This window comes from Vipera ursinii (assembly GCF_947247035.1).
Source record: "Vipera ursinii genome assembly, chromosome: Z".
NCBI classification, from domain to species: Eukaryota; Metazoa; Chordata; class Lepidosauria; order Squamata; family Viperidae; genus Vipera; species Vipera ursinii.
The window spans coordinates 1,280,348-1,302,292 of record NC_139517.1 but is presented as its reverse complement, the minus strand read 5'-3'; the positions used below and the strand labels follow the sequence as shown (position 1 = coordinate 1,302,292).

The 21,945-nt window shown below is 49.6% G+C and overlaps 1 protein-coding gene across 1 annotated transcript; it reads left to right on the top strand.

Annotated features, from left to right (window-relative positions):
- Window positions 1-754: 754 nt before the first annotated feature.
- On the top strand, window positions 755-18,049 carry LOC310649333 (disks large homolog 4; the record flags this gene model as incomplete). The annotated part of the gene is made up of 18 exons (XM_083377689.1): window positions 755-799; window positions 1,386-1,510; window positions 2,815-2,984; window positions 4,166-4,302; window positions 5,727-5,871; window positions 6,312-6,450; window positions 7,143-7,299; window positions 8,829-8,931; window positions 10,191-10,305; window positions 10,646-10,822; window positions 11,209-11,245; window positions 12,880-12,907; window positions 13,154-13,201; window positions 14,894-14,995; window positions 15,156-15,328; window positions 15,914-16,023; window positions 16,759-16,850; window positions 17,943-18,049. The coding sequence occupies exons 1-18, from the start codon at window positions 770-772 to the stop codon at window positions 18,047-18,049; spliced, it is 1,995 nt and encodes a 664-aa protein (XP_083233815.1). The 5' UTR covers window positions 755-769.
- Between the last annotated feature and the right edge of the window lie 3,896 nt (window positions 18,050-21,945).

The window sequence follows — 21,945 nt, the reverse complement described above, 5'->3', positions numbered from 1 at the left end:
TTATTTTATTTTATTTTATTTTATTTTATTTTATTTTATTTTATTTTATTTTATTTTATTTTATTTTATTTTATTTTATTTTATTTTATTTTATTTTATTTTATTTATATGGAGATCCCTGTTTGCATTGCACGGCGTTTTGGGCTCCAGCATAAAATGGCCCTGCGAAGGGGCTGCATGGATGGAAGGGAGAATGCAGATTTGAGGTTTTTTGGGGGGGGGTCAGGCTGGGGGAGGCGGGGGGAGGGGGTTGTCCAGGCTGCATGCACGAGGGGTGGGTGGGTGGGTGGAAAAAGCATCCAGGGCTGGGGTCCCCGGCCCTTGCAGATCCAGATCTGCTGAAGACCCTTGCAAGAGATTATCAGGAGACGTGGCCTCCAGGCTGTGCAGTCCTATAATTTCGCCCCCTCCTCTTTTTTTTCCCTCTCTCTCTCTCTCTCTCTCTTTGTCTGTCTCCAGGCCAATTCTCCACCCGTCATTGTCAACACCGACACTTTAGAAGCACCAGCTTATGTGAGTTTCCGCAGAGGTCCACTTCGACGCCTCCCCCAGGTCCTCTGGCCAGCCCCCCCACCCTGCCCTCGCATGACCCCCGCCCTCGCTGGCCACTTCCGCCTCTCTCCCCACCCCCCACCCCCACCGCCCGAATCCCGAAGGTCTTCCAGGAGTTTTTCCCTCTTGGGTCCAGCAAACCAACCCGCCTCCATCAAACCTCTCACTGCGCATCCTTCTTTTTTCCCCCCGGCAGGTAAATGGAACGGAAGGCGAGATGGAATATGAAGAGATTACACTAGAGAGGGTAAGTGTGTGTGTGTGTGTGTGTGTGTGCGTGCGTGCGAAATCGAGGGGACAAAGAAGTCATTTACGTATGTTTCTCAACTTTGCAACTTTAAGACTGGTGGACTTCAACTCCCAGAATTCCCCAGCCAGACATGCCTGGTTGTTTTTTTTCACCTATCCCTTAAAGCGGAGAGATTGGAGAGGAAGGGATTATAAGAGAGTAATCAGGGCCACAATGAGTATGCTGGCTGGGGAATTCTGGGAGTTGAAGTCTGCAGGACTCAAGGATGCCTTCCTGACTGGGGAATTCTGGGAGTTGAAGTCCGCAGGACTTAAAGATGCCTTCCTGGCTGGGGAATTCTGGGAGTTGAAGTCCGCAGGACTTAAGGATGCCTTCCTGGCTGGGGAATTCTGGGAGTTGAAGTCCGCAGGACTTAAAGATGCCTTTCTGGCTGGGGAATTCTGGGAGTTGAAGTCCGCAGGACTTAAAGATGCCTTTCTGGCTGGGGAATTCTGGGAGCTGAAGTCCTCAGGACTTAAGGATGCCTTCCTGGCTGGGGAATTCTGGGAGTTGAAGTTTGTACTTAGACCTTACTCTCTCCCAGGGCAACTCCGGGCTGGGGTTCAGCATTGCCGGGGGCACCGACAATCCACACGTTGGCGACGACCCCAGCATCTTCATCACCAAAATCATCCCTGGAGGGGCGGCCGCTCAAGATGGCAGATTAAGGTGAACGTGGGGCGTGGGGTGGTGGTGGGTGGGTGGAAGAATCCTTCCAGCGCTGCGTTCTCTGAGGAGGCCGTGTGGAGATGGCTTTGCCTTCTTGCTTGGCTCGGTTTTTAGATCCACCTAGAAACCTGGCTCTCCTGGTGGTCTCCCATCCCAGGACTCACCATCCCTAGCCCTGCTGAGCTGCTTCCCACCCCCTGCCCCCCCACCCCCAAGACTGGCTAAAGTTGTCACCTGCGAGGCTTGAATAGCAAGACAGAAATTCTGATAAAACCTACCCGGATATTCCCTTCATCCCAAACAATATGGCCGAAGGCTTTCATCTGATCCTTTGCAAGGGAGCGGGTCAAAATAGGGAGAGACTGAGCAGGGGTCTTTATCTGTTCCCCCCCCCAAGAAGTCAAAAAAGTCAAGATGGTGGCCCCAAAACTATGATCCAAGCTTCATTCTAGCTTAATTTATCTCAAATCTCGCACAATCCCTTTCGTTCCTTTGTTCTCTTTGCCGTAAATGGAGCCAGATCTGAAGAAGGGGACCAAGAGGACATCAGTTCTGTCCGCCCCCCCCAAAAAAACCCAGCTTCTGTGGTCCATCTCTTCCCCCCTTTTAAAATTTATTTCAGGGAGTCCTTGACTTGTGAACACAATTGAGCCCTATTCTATTCTGTTCTGTTCTGTTCTTCTCTATTCTATTTTTTATTATTCTCTTATGATTCTATTCTATTCTATTATTTTTTATTATTCTATTATTATTCTGTTCTGTTCTATTTTTTATTATTCTATTCTATTCTATTCTATTCTATTCTATTCTATTCTATTCTATTCTATTCTATTCTATTCTATTCTATTCTATTCTATTCTATTCTGTTAAGTGAATTTTGCCCAATTTTACGACCTTTTTTGCCAGTGTTATTAAGTGAGTCACTGCAGTTGTTCAATTAGCAACACGGTTGTTAAGCGAATCCAGCTTCTCCATTGACTTTGCATGTCAGGAGGTCACAAAAGGGGATCACGTGACCCGCCCCTGGGACGCTGCGACCGTCATAAATGCGAGTCAGTTGCCAAGCGTCCGAATTTTGACAACGTGACCACAGGGGATGCTGCAATAGTCGTAAGTGTGTAAGGCAGTCGTAAGTCCTTTTTTTTTTCAAAACGGTCACTAAGCGAGTGCTCATAAGTCGAGGACTGCCTGTAATTTATTTTATTCGTGCATTCCAGTTCTCCAGCCGCCCGAGTCAACCAAATGACTCCCGGGGGGAATTACAATTCTGATTTTTTTTTTTTATGATGTCTCCCCCGGAACAGAGTGAACGACAGCATTCTTTTTGTGAACGATGTGGACGTACGGGAGGTGACCCACAGCACGGCAGTGGAAGCGTTGAAGGAGGCCGGCTCCATCGTGCGGCTCTACGTCATGCGCCGGAAACCGCTGGCGGAGAAGGTGATCGAGATCAAGCTGATCAAAGGTCCTAAAGGTAACCACCCCCAGGCCCCCCCAGGACTTCCCACAGACCTGGGGGAGCTCATGTTCCCCCTCTTTAGGACTCTTGGGGTGGACTTCAACTCCCAGAATTCCATAGCCAGCCATGCCTTTCTTTCTTTTTTTTTTCCTCCTATCCCCCTAGGGTGGAGAGATTGCAGAGAAAGGGATTGCAAGGGAGTATGCAGGCCACAATGGGTGTACCTAGCAAAAGGGATGTATTAGCGCCAGGGAATTCTGGGAGCTGAAGTCCACCCATCGTCAAGTCGCCAAAGCTGACAAGTACTGCCCTAAGTGGAGAATTCGTGTCTGGTTCTGCTTCTGAACAGGGACCCTTCATAGAGGGAAAAAAAGATCTTCTCCACCCCCACCATCCTGTCAGCCCTAGCACGGCTAATGGAACCTCCAGTGGCAGGCACAGTGTATCTTTAAATGCCACGTGCTGGGCACAAATGAGGGAGAAGGGCTGTTGCGTCTTTTTAGTATGGAATGTCAGTTCTAATTGCTGGAGGCCTTCAAGTTATCCAGATGCTCATGTCACACAGTAGATGCTAGCATGGGCTGGGGGTTGGACTAGTACCCAGGTGGGCCACTGGCCCCAGGAATAGCTGGCGAGCCCCGCCCACTCACGGTAGCACCATTTGCACGTGCGTGGGAACGCTAGCATCGCCGCCAGTGTCAGGCAGGCGCTTGCGGCCCATTTGCACGTGCGTGCCTGTGCCGTGGGGGGCATGTGGCCCATTTGCGCATGCGCACAGGCGGTAGCTCATGTGCCATGGGTACGCGCAGCCCACTTGCGGGGGCACACGCGCACTAGCGCCGGTGTCCTGCGTGCTCCCGTTTGCCCATGAACGTGCAGGGCTGCGTGCATGCATATTTCCCTGCTGGGCTGTCAAGCCAGAAAGGTTGGGAAATTCTGGGCTAGATGATATTAGAGATTGTACGGGATCTTCTTAAAATGGTTAAAAGCACTCCCGCGAGTGGGGTGGAGCTTGCTAGGTGTTCCCGTGGCCTGTTGTGGACCCGGTACCGGGCTGTGGACCATAGGTGGTGGACCCCTGTGTTAAAAGGAATTCAGCCCTAAGAAAATGTTTCCTCCAGATGTTTTCACCTTACGTGCACCCTGCTCTCCACCCTTCTCTATCACAAACTTTCTCCTCTGGACTTTTTCCACAGGGCTGGGCTTCAGCATTGCGGGCGGTGTGGGCAACCAGCACATTCCGGGGGACAACAGCATCTACGTCACCAAAATCATTGAGGGCGGGGCAGCCCACAAGGACGGGCGGCTGCAGATCGGGGACAAAATCCTGGCGGTAAGGCCTGGGCTGGGTGGGGCTGTTTGTGGGCTGCCCAAGAACCCGGGTGGGGGAACGGTCTTACAAGAATTCCCCCAAAGTTAAATCTAGAGATAGCCAAAAGGAATAGATAATTTCAGTCCAGATTAACAAGGGATGATAGATCTGGCCAAATCAGCCATAATGCTTCAGATATCTTCAGTTCAGTTCAGTTTACTCAACTCAACCCAACTAAATTCAAGTTAACTTAACCCAACCCAACTCAGCCTAATGACTCAACTCAGCTGTCAACGCTGCTAACATCGCAAACTTGACATCAGCTTAATTTAACCTTACTCAACCCAACTCAGTTCAACTCAACCTAATTTAACCTTTCCCAACAACTCAATTCAACTCAACCTAAATTAACCTTGCCCAACCCAATTCAATTCAACTCAACCTAAATTAACCTTACCCAACCCAATTCAATTCAACTCAACCCAATTTAACCTTACTCAACCCAACTCCATTCAACTCAACCTAATTTAAGCTTACCCAACCCAACTCAATTCAACTCAACCCAATTTAACTTTACCCAATCCAACTCAACTCATCCTAACTCAATTGAAGTTCATCCAATCCAACCCAACCTAACTCTTCTGCACTACTCAACTTAATTTATTTATTTATTTTTATTTATTTAGTTATATTTATATACCGCCCTATTCCCTGAGGACTCAGGGCGGTTTACAGGGAATTAAAAATCCAAAATACAAAAATTAAAACCCAATTAAAAAATATTAAATTAACCCTGTAGTCAGTTAAAAAACCCCAAATTAAAACTCTTCAATGCTACTCAGCCTAACTTAATGTTACCCAACTCAACAATTCAACTCAAGCCAATTTAACCTTACTGAACCCAACTCAACTCATCCCAACTCAATTGAAGTTAATCTAAGCCAACCCTACTCAACCCAACCCAACTCTTCAATTCAACTCAACCCAACCCAACTCTTCAACTCTACTCAACTCAACCCAATCCAACTCTTCAACTCAACTCTACTAAACCCAACCTAACCCAACCCAACCTAGCCCAACTTAAGCGAACTCACAAATTTGTGCATTTAAGTCATGATATATGTGATTTCGCTGGCTCTTTCTTCCTGTCGGCACCCCTAAGCGTAGGCTGGGGGAAATTCACAACTTTCACAAGAGGGGATCTTTCAGGGATTATGTCTCCCTTCATCTCAGATGTGTAATTCCCCATTGCTGGCTGGGGAATTCTGGGAGTTGAAGTCCACACTTTTTAAAGTTCCCAAGGTTGAGAAATGCTGAGCTAAACAGATGCTAAGTTTGTAACTAGCCAGGATGAAAATGGGTTGAGTGGGATGCGGAGTGCCTTCACCCAACACCACAGGTGAGTCTGTCAATCAACAGCCCTTTCTCCCCCCCCCTACTTGCAGGTAAACAATGTGAGCCTGGAGGATGTCATGCACGAAGACGCTGTGGCAGCTCTGAAGAACACCTTCGACATTGTGTACCTGAAGGTGGCCAAGCCCACCACCCTCGACCTGAACGACTCTTACGCCCCTCCTGACCTCACTTCCTGTGAGTGGCTTCCCGCCCCTTCCTCCTGCTCTCTCCACCTCCTCCCTTCTTAGAGAACCTCACAACGGAGGCATCCTTGGTCATCCACGGGCTTGAGAATGACCCTGACCTCTCCAGAGGAAACCCAACTAAACTCATCATACTTGCAAAACTGGGGAATTTTTTTTTATATCTCTGGCTCTGAGGGACCTTAAAGGCCTTTATTTTTAACATTTGCAGAGCTTCACTGATCTATTAAAAAAACACATTACTGCCCACCAACAGATGAGAAATACATTTGTGCAAATTCTTAATCAAAGCTCTTTGCCTCTGCAAAAACGCCACCTCCCCCCTTTTTAATCCCGCTTCCTTCCCTTTTGCTTCCTTGCATGTTTGTTTGGCAGCCGGGTGGTGTATAAATCCAATAAATCATCATCATTATTATTATTCTTTGTGGCTAGCTTACTCTCATCACCTGGACAACGAAATCGGTCATCAGAGTTACCTGGGTAGCGACTACCCACAAGCCATGACCCCCACCTCTCCTCGGAGGTACTCCCCCATCCCAAAAGAACTGATGGGGGAGGAAGATATTCCCAGGTAAGTGCTGGCTCCGCCTCCTCGGAGTGTGGCCTCGCACCTGGCGCAGAGCCTCAGCCGAGCCATTCGCTGTCCTTGGTGCTGAAGGCAGCTGTGGATTCGGCAGCAAGGACAGCGAACGGCTCTGCTTGGCCACAGCTGGGCCCAAAATTTAGGTTGTTAAGCGAGACAGTTTTTTAAGCAAGCTTTGCCCCATTTTACGACCTTTCCTGACACTCTTGTTAAGGGAATCACTGCGGTTGTTAAATGAGGAACACGGTTGTTAAGCGGATCTGGCTTCCCCATTGACTTGGGCTGTCAGAAGGCCGCCAAAGGGGATCACGAGATCTCCGGGACGCTCTGGCCATCATAAATGCGAGTCACTTGCCAAGACAGTTTCAATTTGGAGTGAGCCCAGCGGGCTGCCAAAGGGCGCACGGCCACCGCAGAGGAAGACGCAAAGGATTTGGGTTGGCTTAGTCTGAAAAGGGTCACCAAGTGGAGATCCGAGCACAGATTTATTTACCCGAAAGGGTTCGGAAGGAAGGCCACGGAAGGAGCCGCGTGAGACATCGGGAGGAGGGGAGTCCGTTTCAAACTCGGCCACTTGAAGATGTGTAGGCTTCAACTCCCAGAGTAGCCCAGCCAGCAGGGGAGCGGTGGCTGGACTAGATGACCCCCTGGGACCCCCTCACTTTTTTCTCTCTCTCCAGGGAACCGCGCCGCATCGTGATCCACCGTGGCTCCACAGGGCTGGGGTTCAACATCGTGGGGGGCGAAGACGGCGAGGGCATTTTCATCTCCTTCATCCTGGCCGGAGGACCGGCTGACCTCAGCGGGGAACTTCGGAAGGGGGACCAGATCTTCTCAGTAAGAGACACCCCCTCCCACTCCTGCCGCTCCCTCCCAGGGCCAGCAGGCCTGGGGTTGAACCAGACTAATAAGCAGGATAGTAGGCATTATTACTGCTTATCAGAATACATACGTACATACATACAATATTCATTACACTGCTTAGTACATTGCTTGCTATCCTGCTCACTATAGTATACATAATATTTATTATAATATTTATTATAGTTTATTATACTGCTTATTAGAATATCTATAATATTTATTATACTGCTTACTATCCTGCTTACTATAATATATATAATATTTATTATAATATTTATTATAGTTTATTCTGCTTGTTATAATATACAATATTTATTGTAATATATAGTATAATGTTTCTTACTAATTATTATACTTGCTTATTATAATATACAATATTTATTGTAATATATATTATAATATTTATCTTACTAATTATTATACTGCTTATTATATTGCTTACTTTCCTGCTTATGATAATATATATAATATTTATTATACTATTTATTATAGTTAATTATACTGCTTATTATATTGCTTATAATATACATAATATTTATTGTAATATTTATTAGACTGTTTATTATCCTGCTTATCAATATATACAGTATATATATATATATATATGTATGTATGTATATGTATATGTGTGTGTGTATATATCTATATATATCTATCTATATCTATATATTTATATCTATCTATCTATCTATCTATCTATCTATCTATCTATCTATCTACACACAAACACACATATATATACGTACATACATACATATAATATTTATTATAATTATAATAATATTTATTATAATATAAAACCCAGGGTTGGTATTAGCTTCTTTGGTTGCTGCCGCAAACTGCTTATTTATAATGAGCAGTATAATAAGCAGTGTGGGGCAGCAACTAAAGAAGCTAATACAATCCCTGGTTGTATAAACAGAGGCATAGAATCAAAATCAGCTGAAGTATTTAGGACTGCTTTACAGAGCCTTAGTAAGGCCACATCTGGAATACTGCAGCCAGTTTTGGCCACCACATTACAAAAAAGGTGGTGAAACTTTGGAAGAAGTGCAGAGAAGAGTAACTCCAAGGCCTGGTGACTAAAACATACAAAGAACGGTTGCAGGATTTGGGAATGGCTAGTCTAGAGAAAAGAAGGACTAAGGGGGACATGATAGCAGTATTCCAGTATTTGAGGGTCTGCCTCAAAGGAGAGGGGTGGGGTCCCCCTCTTCTCCAAAGCACCTGAAGGCAGAGCAAGAAGCAACAGATGGAAACCAATCCAGGAGAGAAGCAACCTGGAATTAAGGAGAAATTTCCTAAGAGTGAGGATAATTCACCAGTGGAACAGCTTGCCACCAGAAGTTGTAAACGCTCCAACACTGGAGGTTTTTAAGAGGAGACTGGACAGCCACGTGTCTGAAATGGTATATGGTCTCCTGCCTGAGCAGGGGGTTGGACTAGATGACCTCTAAGGTAACTTCCAGGTCTTCTGATTGTTTATTAACCTCTTCCGACAGGTCAACGGCGTGGATCTCAGGAACGCTACCCACGAACAAGCTGCCATCGCTCTGAAAAACGCCGGGCAGACGGTCACCATTATCGCCCAGTACAAGCCAGATGGTGAGATATATTTTTTGGGGTGGGGGAGAGAGACCCAATGCAGGACACACGAGGGGAGGTGGGAGACAGGGTGGGTGAAAGTCAACCCCTCCACCTGAAAAGTGGCGAGGAGGGGGGTGGGGGGTTAAAAAAATGATAATTTGTGAGCTTTCCTGGTGGTGTTTCATCCTGGCTAGTTATGACTGGGCATCCATCCCGCTGAGGACGATTGGGGTGAAAATTTGGGGAGAATTTTTAGGGTTTTTTTATCTCCCCCTCCCCAATTTTATTAGCACTCCTGAGGGAGGGAGATGGAAATGGGGGTGTCTATGGGGTTGGGGAGGTATGGGTGTCAATACAGGTGAGTCCTCAACGTACGACCACAATGGAGCCCAAAATGTATCTTGCTAAGTGAGTTTAACCTCATTGTAGGACTTTTCTGGCCACAGTTGTTAAGTGAATCACTGCAATTCTTAAGTTAATAACACGGTCGTTCAATGAATCCAGCTTTCCCTCCCCCCTCACTTTGCCTGTCAGACGGTCGCAAAAGGGGATCATGTGACGCCAGGACGCTGCGACCATCATAAATACGAGTCAGTCGCCAATCATCTGAATTTTTGATCCCATGACCCTGGGGAGGCTGCGACAGTCGTTAAGTGTGAAGAAATGGTCATAAGCCCCCTTTGTCATTGCCGTAATGAACCGTTGTAGGTTGAGAACTGCCTGTATTGTGCCATGCACAACAAAGAGGCACAACTTTGGTCTTGGCTGCCCTCTTGACTTTTTCGACCTGCCCCGCAGGTGCTTTGGGTGAAAATGTCTGCAGAGGAGGGGGCTGTTTGAAATGGGGGTGGGGGGCACATTTGACATGTCACCTGTCGCTTTTGGAGGTGTCAGTGATCATCTCCGTATTTGATGCTTCCCAACCTCGTGACCTTTAAGAGGGGAGGATTTCAACCCCCAGAATTCCCCAGCCAGCCGGGCCTGTTTTTATTCTCCTGTCATCTCCTTGAGCGGAGAGATTGCAGAGAAAGGGACTACAAGAGAGTATGCAGGCCACGATGGGTGTACATATTGAAAGGAATGTATTAGTGCCAGGGAATTCTGGGAGTTGAAGTCCTCAGCTCTTAAAAGTCCCCAAGGTTGGAGAAGTAGCAGACTTGATGATCTCTGGGGGCATTTCAATTCTACAACTCCGTGATTCTATGACCCAGCATCGCACAAACACACACACACACACACACACACAGACCCGCTTCTGGATCTCTTCCCCCTTCCAGAGTACAGCCGCTTCGAAGCCAAGATCCACGATCTGCGGGAACAACTGATGAATAGCAGTTTGGGCTCAGGAACCGCCTCGCTTCGGAGTAACCCCAAAAGGGGCTTCTACATCCGGTGAGCCCCCAGCCCTTAGGCCCCCGTCCTAGAATCCAGGGGTGTCTCCCCCCCACACACAAAAAAACAACAAGTGGTGGTAATGGTATTATTTTAAAAATAAGAATCTGTCAATTTTCCTGGTGGAAATGTCCCATTCACAGACAGTCCTCAACTTTTTAAGAAGAGACTGGACAGCCGTTTGTCTGAAATGCTGTAGGGTTTCCTTACTGAGAAACTGTATATGCAGCCCATCTCACCATCCAGTGAATTTAAGGGGCAAATGTGAAACAGTCTGTGACATTTTGGCCTTCTCACCTGTACGCCCACTCCCATTCCCCCTCCCACCGCCATCAAACAGGGCTCTCTTCGACTATGACAAGACCAAGGATTGTGGCTTCTTGAGCCAAGCTCTGAGTTTCCATTTTGGCGACGTCCTACACGTCATTGATGCTTCCGACGAGGAATGGTGGCAGGCGCGACGCGTCCATCCGGATGGTGACAGTGACGAGCTTGGCTTTATTCCCAGCAAGAGGCGGTAAGGGAGAGGGTTTTGGGGGATGTGTGTGTGTATGTGTGTGTGTCCTGCGACTTTCAAAAGTGGAACATGTCTGTGGTCTTGCCTGGTTGTGCGAAAACCAGCAAATCCCCTGCAAGATTTTTGGCGGTTTGCGGTCGCCAAAAATTGATGTGCTAGATCGTGTCAATTGATGTGGTAAAATTGGTGGGAAATCTTGTAAGATGCTCAATTCTTAGTGGCGAAATTTGATGGTCTCATGCCATTTGGGGTGGGTTTTAATGGTGGGGAGCCCCCGTTTTTGGGCAGTTGGAGAAGATCCTGGACTTTAGCGATCGTTGGGGGGCTGAGAAGGAAGGCCTTGGGATTCCCAGCTGATGCGCCTTCTCTCTCTCTGCCTTCTGCAGGGTCGAGCGACGGGAGTGGACACGATTAAAAGCAAAGGTGAGTCCATCCCTGGTCTTGCAAAAGACGGGGTTCAGGACCCCAACGTAACTGTGGGACATTTGTCAAGATAATTTGGAATTACCGAGAAGCGTCTAATCTGGAGTCTGGCCAAACCCTCTCTGATTACAGGTAGTTCTCGAGTTATAACCATTCGGAGTTACGTTATGAAGTCACATGATCGTGATCTGGGCGCTTGGCAGCTGGCTCACCTTTACAAGTGGTTGAAGGGCCTCACAATTATGTGAAAGCCGTTCGTGACATTTCCTGCTGGCTTCCCCAGAAAGTCACTGGGGAAGACGGCATAAAAGACGGCAGGTCACTGATGTTAGTTTTCCTCACCCGACCCTCTAAGCATGCGCTGACTCAGCCTCTTGCACAGCCCCATACACACTGGTGGGATTCAGCCAGTTCGCACCAGTTCAGTAGAACCGGTAGCTAATTTTTTTGCTGCCCAGGCCCAGAACGGACTTCCGGAAGTGGCATCCACACAGAAAACTGGCTGTTCACATATTTGAATCCCACCACTGCCCGTACACCCTTCTCAAGCCTCACCGTGCCTCCCTTGCACTCTCACACACCGTCCCTGAGCCTTGCTGCATCTCCCCACCGCTCGTGCACTCCCATGCACCTTTCCTAAGGTTCATCATGTCCATTACACCTTCACACGCCCTCAGCCCCACTATGCCTCCCTCACACTCTTGTACACCCTGCACATCCCTGTCACACTTCCCCTGCCACTTACACACCCCGGCAATTTCCTCCCCTCCAAGGCTCTCCAGGCCTCCCCTGCCACTCGCACACTCCTCTCCATCGGCAGCTTACCTACCTGCCACCTGCTTGCAAACACCTGGGACTGGCAACTTCCTGCCAGCTTTTGGTAGTGGAGCTAGCAGGAAGCCAAAGGAGGTTCTCGCCTAACCAGCACTGTGATTCAGTTAACAACCTCCGTTTACGAAGCCATGTGGGAGTCCTACTCCCAATTGCGCCCTAACTCCAGCACAACCTGTAGCACCTTTTAGTAATTTGTTAGCCTGCAAGCTGGGCATTCAAAATTAAAGTCCACCAGTCTTCAAAGGGAGGAGGTGGGGGAATCCAGCTCCGAGCCAAGCTCCGGCCGGGCACGCTGCTCTCGTTTTTGTTTCCTGCCCTCAAACCCCTGCTAGGCTTCTCCTGGGGACCCATGTGTGCGTGTTGTGTGTGTGTGTGTGTGTGTGTGTAGAGGGATCTGTCCTAAATTAGCCCCGGAGATCTCTTTTGCAGCTTGGAAAAACCTTTCTAACGAGACACGTCTGCGCAGTGTGGGAAAGACAGTTTAACGTCCACGGAGCAGCGCACCCGAGCAGGGTCCTACAGATCTGTGTGTCCTGCTGGACAACGTGGTGGGCTTTCTCCACATCTGGAGGACCTCTTCAGGGTGGGAGCAGCTGCCACCTTTAGTCCTGCGCCTGGAGTCCTGGGGAAGAAGCTTCCCTTCCAGAGCCCCCCCTCTTTGAGGAGGAACACCGCTCCAGTGTCCACAGACATTGTCCCCACCTCCCTCACGGAAACAGTGGTGTGCGTTCCCCTCTCTTTCTCTCTGCTCCTTCTCTCTTCCTCTTCCTTATTTTCTCTTCCTTCCTTCCCTCCTCCAGGATCGGGGCCCTGGATCAGGCTGTCAAGGTGGGTGTCAGTCTCTTGAGGTCCTGCTTCCTGAACCTTTGTCCACCCCTGGGGAACCGCCGTTTCCTCCTGTCCGCTTCCCTGCTTGCTGTCTCTTTCTCTCCGCTATCCCTGTTCCTCCTCCTCCTCCTCCTCCTCCTCCTCCTCCTCCTCCTCCTCCTCCTCCTCCTCCTCCTCTTCCTCCTCCTCCTCCTCCTCCTCCTCCTGGAAGAATATTTGACCACACTCCCTATTTTTCCTCTGCAGGTCGAGAAGATGCTGTGTTGAGCTACGAAACTGTTGTGCAAATGGAAGGTGAAACACCCCCCCCATTTCCTGCTTCTTTGCTTGTCCCCCGCCCCACTGGTGCTGTGTTTCACAACATCGGTGTCCCATCTTCCAGTGCAAATGCAGCGGGCAGAAAAGCTGTGTGAAATGCCCCCCCCAATGAAGAAAAAAGAGGAAAAACGTAGGCAATTCAGGAAAGACAAGTAGAAATGGTTATCGGATGTAGATATGGGAACGAAGAACCCATCGCTGGTCAAGGCAGTTGAAAGGCGTCTCTGAGTCGGCTGGGAGTGATGGGAGGTGTAGTCAAACACTTCTGAAAGGCAGCAGATTGGTGCGGGGGGGGGGTTGGTTCCTTGGCCAAACTCTCTGTCAAACCCCACCACCACCACAAGCACTACACCTCCCCAGATTTTGCCTTTTTCTTTCCACCTCCCTCAACCCTGGGAGGGGAGGGCGACAATCGATTTGATTTCTCCTTTGATATCACATCAAAGTCAAACAGTTCCAAAACAGCCCGAGAGAAGCCAGGAAGCCCATTTGGGATAACTGGGGAAATGTTCTGGATTTCTCCCACCTGCATGCTTGAGCCACGGGGCGCAAAAACAGGACGCCGCCACTACACCTCAGGGCATGAAAATGGGATGCCCGCCATGCCACGGGGGTGGGGAAACGGGGCGGCGCCATGCTGCGGCGTGCCAAAACGAGTCACCACCACGCTGCAAGGCACAAAAAAATGGATGCTGCCGTGCCACGGGGCACAGAAATAACGCTGCGCCATGTAAGGATGGGGTAGGGTTAGTGAGTATCACGCTAGCCCCGCACCGTTTTCAGCGCGTAGGTGCCCGCGCGCACGCACATGTGTAAAATGCTTCCCCCTCCCATTTCCTCCAGTCCGCGACCTTTGGACTAGATGACCTCCAGGGTCCTTCCAATTCTGTTCTTGTAGTATTCTGCTAATTAATTCCCTTCCAATGCAGACACTTGCCTCTCTAGGCCTTTTGCACACACCCGGGCTTCTCTGCGGACAACAGCTGCCATCTTGAATTTTTGGACACACACACAATCACACACACCACACACCTCCGGCATAGTCCCTTGTTTCCCGAGTCTTACCATGCCCACTTTTAAATACAGGTACTCCTCAACGTACGGTCGCAACTAAGCCCATACTTTATATTGCTAACTGAGATACTTGCTAAATGAGTTTTGCCCCATTTTACAACCTTTCTTGGTGCAGCTGTTAAGTGAATCGCTTTAGTTGTTAAGCGAGTAACGCGGTTGTAAAGTGAATCCGGCTTCCCCATTGATTGTGCTTGTCAGAAGGTCGCAAAGAGTGGCCCCGGGATGCTGAGATTGTCATAAATAGGAGTCAGTTGCCAAGCATGCAAATTTTCAGGACGTGCCTGGGGGAGGCTGAAACCGTCGTAAGTGCCATTGTAACTTTAAATGGTCACTAAGTGAATTGTAAGTCGAGGAATACTTGGACAACAATGATTCCGGGAGGGGAGTGGGGGGGGAACAGTGATCTCCCCTTTTGTGGAAGTCCTAACTCACACACAGTTGCAGTCGTACCCTACCTACATTTGCACGCGCCGTTGGGCTATGTGCAAATGATCTCAGTGGCTCGAAATTTCAAGATCCCTGCTTGGATTTTGGATCCCCCCTTCTAATCATGATGACCCTTCCTTTTTTTAACTTGCCTGCCTTTCATTCTAGTTCATTATGCCCGTCCGATCATTATTTTGGGGCCCACCAAGGACCGTGTCAACGATGACCTCCTCTCTGAGTTTCCAGACAAATTCGGCTCTTGCGTGCCACGTGAGTCCACCACAGAGCGGTCCTCCCACGTGGGAGATCTGGGGATTTGGGATCTCTTACTGGATCTGGGGAAACGGATTTGGGGGAGGGGGGCCTACACCTATAGAGAGGGTTCCTCCAACCTACGTTGGAAGGGAGCAACGCCAACTCTCCCTTGCAGACACCACGCGGCCGAAACGGGAGTACGAAGTGGACGGCCGAGATTACCACTTTGTGGCTTCACGGGAGAAGATGGAGAAGGACATTCAAAGCCACAAGTTCATCGAGGCCGGACAATACAATAGCCACCTTTATGGGACAAGCGTCCAATCCGTACGGGAAGTGGCTGAGCAGGTATGTGGGAGGACACGGAGACGGGTGAGCAGAGTCGTTCTGCAGGAGGAGCATAAAAAGTGGGATGGGATTTTGTCCACACGGCTGTGGCTGCCATATTGTGACCCCCCACACACACACACCTTTGAGACACCCCCCTGCAAAGGAGAGATCACTGGGGCTGGTTCACGCAACTTCTTAGCCCAGTCAGCTGAAACAGCTGGACTTGCACCAAAACCCACCAGAGAATATGATGTACAACACAAAGAGCCGTTGACGTATGACTGCCACGGAGCTCAACATTTCCCTGGCTAGGCAAAGCAGTCGTTATGCAAATTTTGCCCCAGTTTGCCGTCTTCCTTGGCAAAAGTTGTTCAGTGAATCACTCCAGCAAGACGGTTTCTAAAGGAATCTGGCTTCCCCGTCGACTTTATTTGTCAGAAGGTCCCAGATGAGGATCACGTGAGCCCAGGACGGTACGACCGTCATAAAAGCATGCCGATTGAAATTGGATCACGTGACCACAGGGATGCTGCAACGGTTGTGAGTGTAAGTTCCTGAGCCCATCGTTCTCTTCCCTCCCCCACCCCACCCCCCCTCTTCCAGGGCAAGCACTGCATTTTGGACGTCTCCGCCAACGCCGTCCGGAGGCTGCAAGCCGCTCAGCTTCACCCCATCGCCATTTTCATCCGGCCCCACTCCCTCGAGAATGTTTTGTGAGTTAGGGGGTTCTTCGGGGTGGGTAGCTGGGAGGGGGGCTCTACACGTGTTCTGGTCAGGGTTGGGGGGGGCTACAAAGAGGCTGCAGCCAAGCAAGGGGGCTAAGGGGAAAGCCTTGTCTTCTTTCCCCAATGTTGGGGTCTGATGGGAGAGAGAGAGACACGGAGGCAAGGCAAGGCAAATGGTAAGGGGATTGTGCTGTGGAACGCCCTGCCACAAGAGCAGGAAAGACAGCAGGTCACCCTGGCTCCGCCCTTGGCTGGAAGGAGTTTTGGTAGATGGAGCTTCCATGTTCAGGGGCAGTCAGGGACAGGCAAGTTAGGTCTCAATTACTTAAGTGACTTCAGTCCTTTTTCCATTAAGAGAACAGTCCGGGATCCCCTTGAATGACCATCAGCTCCGGGGCAGAAATTTGTTTAAATGGCAGCCCTTTTTTGCTCAAATTCTACCCTTCTCTAACCAAAAATGGTCTGGAGTACTACCTTTCCCATCACTCACAATCAGCAGAAAGGCTACTTCGACACATCTGGAGCTTCCATGTTCAGGAATAGTCTACCTTACCCTGAGCAAACACAGGACCATTAGACCAGGCAGGAGGAGGAGGAGGAGGAGGAACCACCCCAGTGGGGTTCTCTGCCCATGTGCAGAGAGCCAGGGTTGAAATGAACGAGGGGACAAGGCGGTCCATGGGGTTTTGCTGGGTGGTTAACGTGTGCCATTTGTGACCCCAGAGAAATTAACAAGCGGATAACGGAGGAGCAGGCGCGGAAGGCCTTCGACAGAGCTACGAAACTGGAGCAGGAGTTCACAGAATGCTTTTCAGGTAGGTTCGAATCTGTATCTTCGCAGTTTATTTATTTATTTTCAAAAAAACCCCACACCTATAATCTCAAGTTTCTAGTCCAGCTGCACGTATCTATTCCACAAACGTATCCGGAGGTGATCGAAGTGTGTTTGTGTGGATGTAGGACCTCGGGCATCCTCGCAGCCGGTATCTCCCCGTCGGACAGTCCCACTTCCAACTCCTCCTCCTCTGAACGGGGATCCGATGGGGCCATGACACCTTCAGAGGATCCCCCTCTTGCTACCCCATGGTCACGGGTCGGCAACCCGTGGCTCCGGAGCCGCATGCGGCTCTTTGAGCCATCTCCTGCGGCTCCCAGCCGCCCGGTGCACGCGCACCTCTTTGAATGGGCAGTGGTGTGCGCGCACCTCTCCAAATGGAGAGTGGCACCGCCCGTTCCGAGAGGTGCGCGCGCACCTTTCCGAAGGGCGGAGGTGCGCGCGCACCTCTCCAAGCCGCCGCCATCCCATCCGGAGACCTGCCGCGTTCGTCAAACATTGACGAACACGGCAGCTGTGCAAACGGGATGGCAGCGGTTTGGAGAGTGCGCACGCACTCGCCAAACCGCCACCATCCCGTCCGGAGACCTGCCGCGTTCGTCAAACATTGACGAACACGGCAGCTGTGCAAACGCGCACCTCTCCCAAGCCGCCGCCGTCCGGAGACCTGCCGATGTTTGGGGAGGTGCGCACACACCTACGGTCATTCGGAGAGGTGCGCGCGCACCTCTCGGAATGGGTAGCGGCGACGCTTCTTGCAAAAGCTGCCGCAGCACGTTTGCATGCTGCCGAAAGCGGCAGCTTTGCAGACGGGCCATCGCCGTCGCGCAACCGGGAACCGGTTCCATCACACATTAAAAAAAGGCAACCGCGCGCGTCCGCGCATGCACAAGAAAAACCCGTTTTGCGCATGCGCAAAATGTTTTTTTGTGCATGCGCGTGCATGGACACACGCACGCGGCTCCCACTTTTTTTTATGTGTGATGGAACCGGTTCCCAGTGGCTCTTTTCCTTTTTCGAGTTGCCGACCCCTGCCCATGGTGCTGAGCCTCTCTTCTTCTCTCCCCTCTAGCCATCGTAGAAGGAGAGAGCTTCGAAGAGGTCTACCACAAGATCAAGAGAATCGTCGAGGAACTCTCTGGTCCTTATATCTGGATTCCGGCTCGTGAGAGACTTTAGGGCGATGAACTAAATTTCCCCGGGATCCTGAATTCCACCCACCAACCGCACCAACTCTGCAACCGCATCGCCGGAGCTGCCTCGAGCAGAGGAGCGCCTCTGCCTCTTGCCCCCCCCCTGAACTTAGCTGTTGGCCACTCTTTTGGGGTGGGGGGATGGGCAAGCGCCTCGAGATATGCCCTTACTTTGAGTTTCTTCTTCTCTTCGTTTTAAGACTCGGATGGGGAAGGGGGGGCGCGAAGACAGTCTGCTTTTTTTTCCCCCTTCTTGTCTGACTCGCGTGGCGATGCCCTCCCCCAGTTTTTCTTTCCGCAGCGCAAAAAGAGGGGCTTCTGACCTCCTCCCCCTTGGTCCCCAACAGTGCTAGCATTTGCATGCGGTCATTTGGGGGGCGAGGAGAAAAAAAATGGGGAGTTAGTCCTTAGATTCTGATCTCTTTTATTTGGCAAGCAGGAAGCGGGTCAGGAAGGAAGGAAGGAAGGAAGGAAGGAAGGAAGGAAGGAAGGAAGGAAGGAAGGAAGGAAGGAAGGAAGGAAGGAAGGAAAGAAGGAAAAGGATGGATTTTTTTTATTTTCTTTTTTTTTCCTACAAGCAGAAGACACTTTTGATCTGTTTATGTCTTCTGGACGTGGCCAAGGCAGAGTTCCTCATTGGATACACACACCGGAAAGAGAATTTGGCAAGAACTTTGGATTCGTGTGGGTTTCATCTTCTCGAACAGAGGAAGGAGACAATGGGGAGAAAAAGACGAGAGAGAGAAAAAAAAATCCCTCTGCAAAAGGGTTCAAATCATTCTCCCAACATTTTGCTTTTTTTTTTTTTCAAATATCTTTTCCCTTCCCCCTCCCCCGGAAAGGAAGAGAAATGAGCTTTCCTTCTCTCCCTCCGTATATTTCGAGGGAAGAATTATTGTTATTGTTCGTTAAAATAGTGCTTCTCAACCGCGGCAGCTTTAAGAGGAATGGACTTCAAGTCCCAGAATTCCCCAGCTGGCCATACCTGTTTTTATTCTCCTATCATCTCCTAGAGCGGAGAGATTGCAGAGGAAGGGATTAAAAGAGAGTAAGCAGGCCACAATGGGTGTACATGTCAAAAGGAATGTATTAGCGCCAGGGAATTCTGGGAGTGGGAAGTCCACTCGTCTTAAAGTTGCTGAGGCTGAGAGACAACTGAATTCAAACAAGAATTGGAGAAGAATTACGCTTGCGTCGAATAGCCAAGCGACTTAGGAATTTTATTCATATATACGCGAAATAATTGTTGCATTTTTCCTTTTTTTTTGGCTCTTCTTATTTTTGATTTCTTTGAGTACACGAAGAGTCACATGCAGCTTCAAGAGAGGACAAAAAACGGGGGGGGGGAGATTTTTCTTTCCATGGAAGGGAAAGGAAGAAGAGAGGAGAAAAAGAGAAAAAGAAGATAAACAGCAAAAAAATAATAATAATTTTTTTTCTATGTCCTGTGATTCTTTTTGCGGTCATATCAAGTCTTTTGGTGCGGCTGTGCGTGATGTTACGAAAAAAAAAAAACCACAACACAAATATATAAAGGAGAAACAGTTTTTAATGGGGGAAAAAATCTACTTTGGAGAATTGCTTTTGATTTTCCATTGGAAAATTGTCATTTCAAAGAGGAACGGATTATTATTATTATTATTATTTTTGTACATACAAGCAAAAAACAAAGAGAAACTTGGAGGGGGAAGAAGGTCGGTTAGAGAAATTACGCCCTCCCCCCACACCTTTTACCACTTGGGAAGTCCTCTGCAACACACAAAATAAGATGCAAAATTGATAATTCCGGAACTCGTGGCGGTGGGGGGGGGGCAGAAATTGTGAATTACGGAGTAAAACGATAGGGAGAATTTTCAGTCATTGGCACGTTCTGCCTTGCGGTTTCTATCCGCCCCGAACCGTTTCGACGCAACGGGCCCTCTCCGGAAAGCGAATCAAGTTCCTAGTCCTCAGCGTTTGCAGGAATGAGACAAAACATGGGAGGCAGCAGATCGATCCCGTTTTTCGACATGGCCTTCCGATGAAGAAGAGAGCCTTCGAGACCCCCTCCCCACTGCTGGGTCCGCCCGCCCGCCTCCCACCCACCCACCCCCCGGGTGGTAGACCACCTCCTCGTTTTTTATTTCAAACGTTGGGTTTCTTTTACGCGCATCCAGGTGGACGTTCACCTGGTCCAGGTTGGGGGGGGGGAGAAAGAGAGAGAGAGGAAGGCAGGGGGAAAAAAGAGAGGTTTTTTTTCTGAGCACAACAAAGAGGCAGCTTGGGGTGGTCTAGATGGCTCTGGGTGCCCCCCCAGTGGCCGATTCCAGGAAGAGAAGGCAGCTGGCTGGGAGGCACCATTGTCCAGGGAAAAGGGGGTAGGGGGGAATATATAAATATATATGTATAGAGAGAGAAAGATTTATTTATTACCCCGGGTCCCAAAGACCGCCCCCATCCTGCAAACCTGGCTGCTTTTGGCCCCAGGGGTTGGGCCTGTTTTTTCGGGGAGCTAGCGGGGGTCTTAACCCTTCCCCCTCTCCAGCCATCCTGCTGACTGACTTGTCAAGGGCTTTCAATCCAGGGACAGGATCCCTGAGCCCCCCCCACGCCGTTTCCCCCCCCCCCCACATAGCGCCCAATGATGGAGGGGGGGGCAGAAGGAGTTGGTCAGGCACAAAAAGGGTCATTCGTTCCCCTTGCCAAAATGCCACAAAAACAAAAACCCCAAGTAAAATAAAAATTAAAAGAACTAGCTGGGGGGGGTTTTCTTGCGGGCGGGGGCACTGAGGATCGGCAGGGGTGGGGTGGGGCGGGGCTGGGCTGGGGGGGGAGATATAAGAGTATTTTGCATAGAAATATTATCGCCTTCGGCAATGAATAATTAAAAATTAATGAAAACCCACCGGCGCATCTGGCAGAGTGATTTATTTTGGGGGGGTGGGATTCAACAGCTGGGATTCTCCCCCACCCACCCCCGGCCCCAGTTCGTTTTAAAAGTCTTTTTTGAAATCTACAGTAAAAAGAGACAGAGCAATCTGTCTGCTTGGATGGCCTTAACTCTCGGTCTCAATAAATATAATATATTGATATTAATCTCGAGGAATTTTACGACAGCTTTTTTTAGAATGCAAAACGCTGGTTGGGGAATTCTGGGAGTTGGAAGTCCACCCATCTTTGTGGGGCCCACGGTTGAGCAAGGCTGCCTCAGGAGAAAGGGGTGCTGCTTAAGGACGGTCAGATAAGTGGAGACGCAGCCCGGATAGAGGAAGAAACCCAGAAACCTACTAACTTCTCAGTCTGCAAAAGAGACAGCGGCAAATTTGTACCTTCAGACTTGACAGATGTTGTTCAGGTAGCCTTAAGCACAAAGTCGTGTTAGCATTGTGTTGGAAAGGGCCCGACACCCACCCTGGAACACGGCAACAACACAAAGGCACCAGCAGGGGGAGGCCCTTGTCACTGATTGTGCGGTCTTCACACACTCCTCTCCAAGACTTTAAGAATTATGCCTTGCGGCTGTGATCACACACACACACACACACACACACACACACACAGACACAGACACACTGCTGGCACTCTGCCTGTGGGGCTTGGTAAGGATCGCAAAGAGGTAGAGAGGGAAGGAGAACCACTTTGGGGCACTGAAGTGGAAAAATGGGTGGCTGTGAGTTCCAGTCCTACCTTAGGCACAAAGTCGGCTGGAAGACCTCAGGCCAGCCACTTTCTCTGGGCCCTTTGGGGGGGTGGGGGAAACTCTTGCCAAGAAAACTGCAGGGACTTGTCCAGGCCCATTGGATGGAATGGAGAGAATGGAAGGAAGGGAAGGAAAGGGAAGGGAAGGGAAGGGAAGGGAAGGGAAGGGAAGGGAAGGGAAGGGAAGGGAAGGGAAGGGAAGGA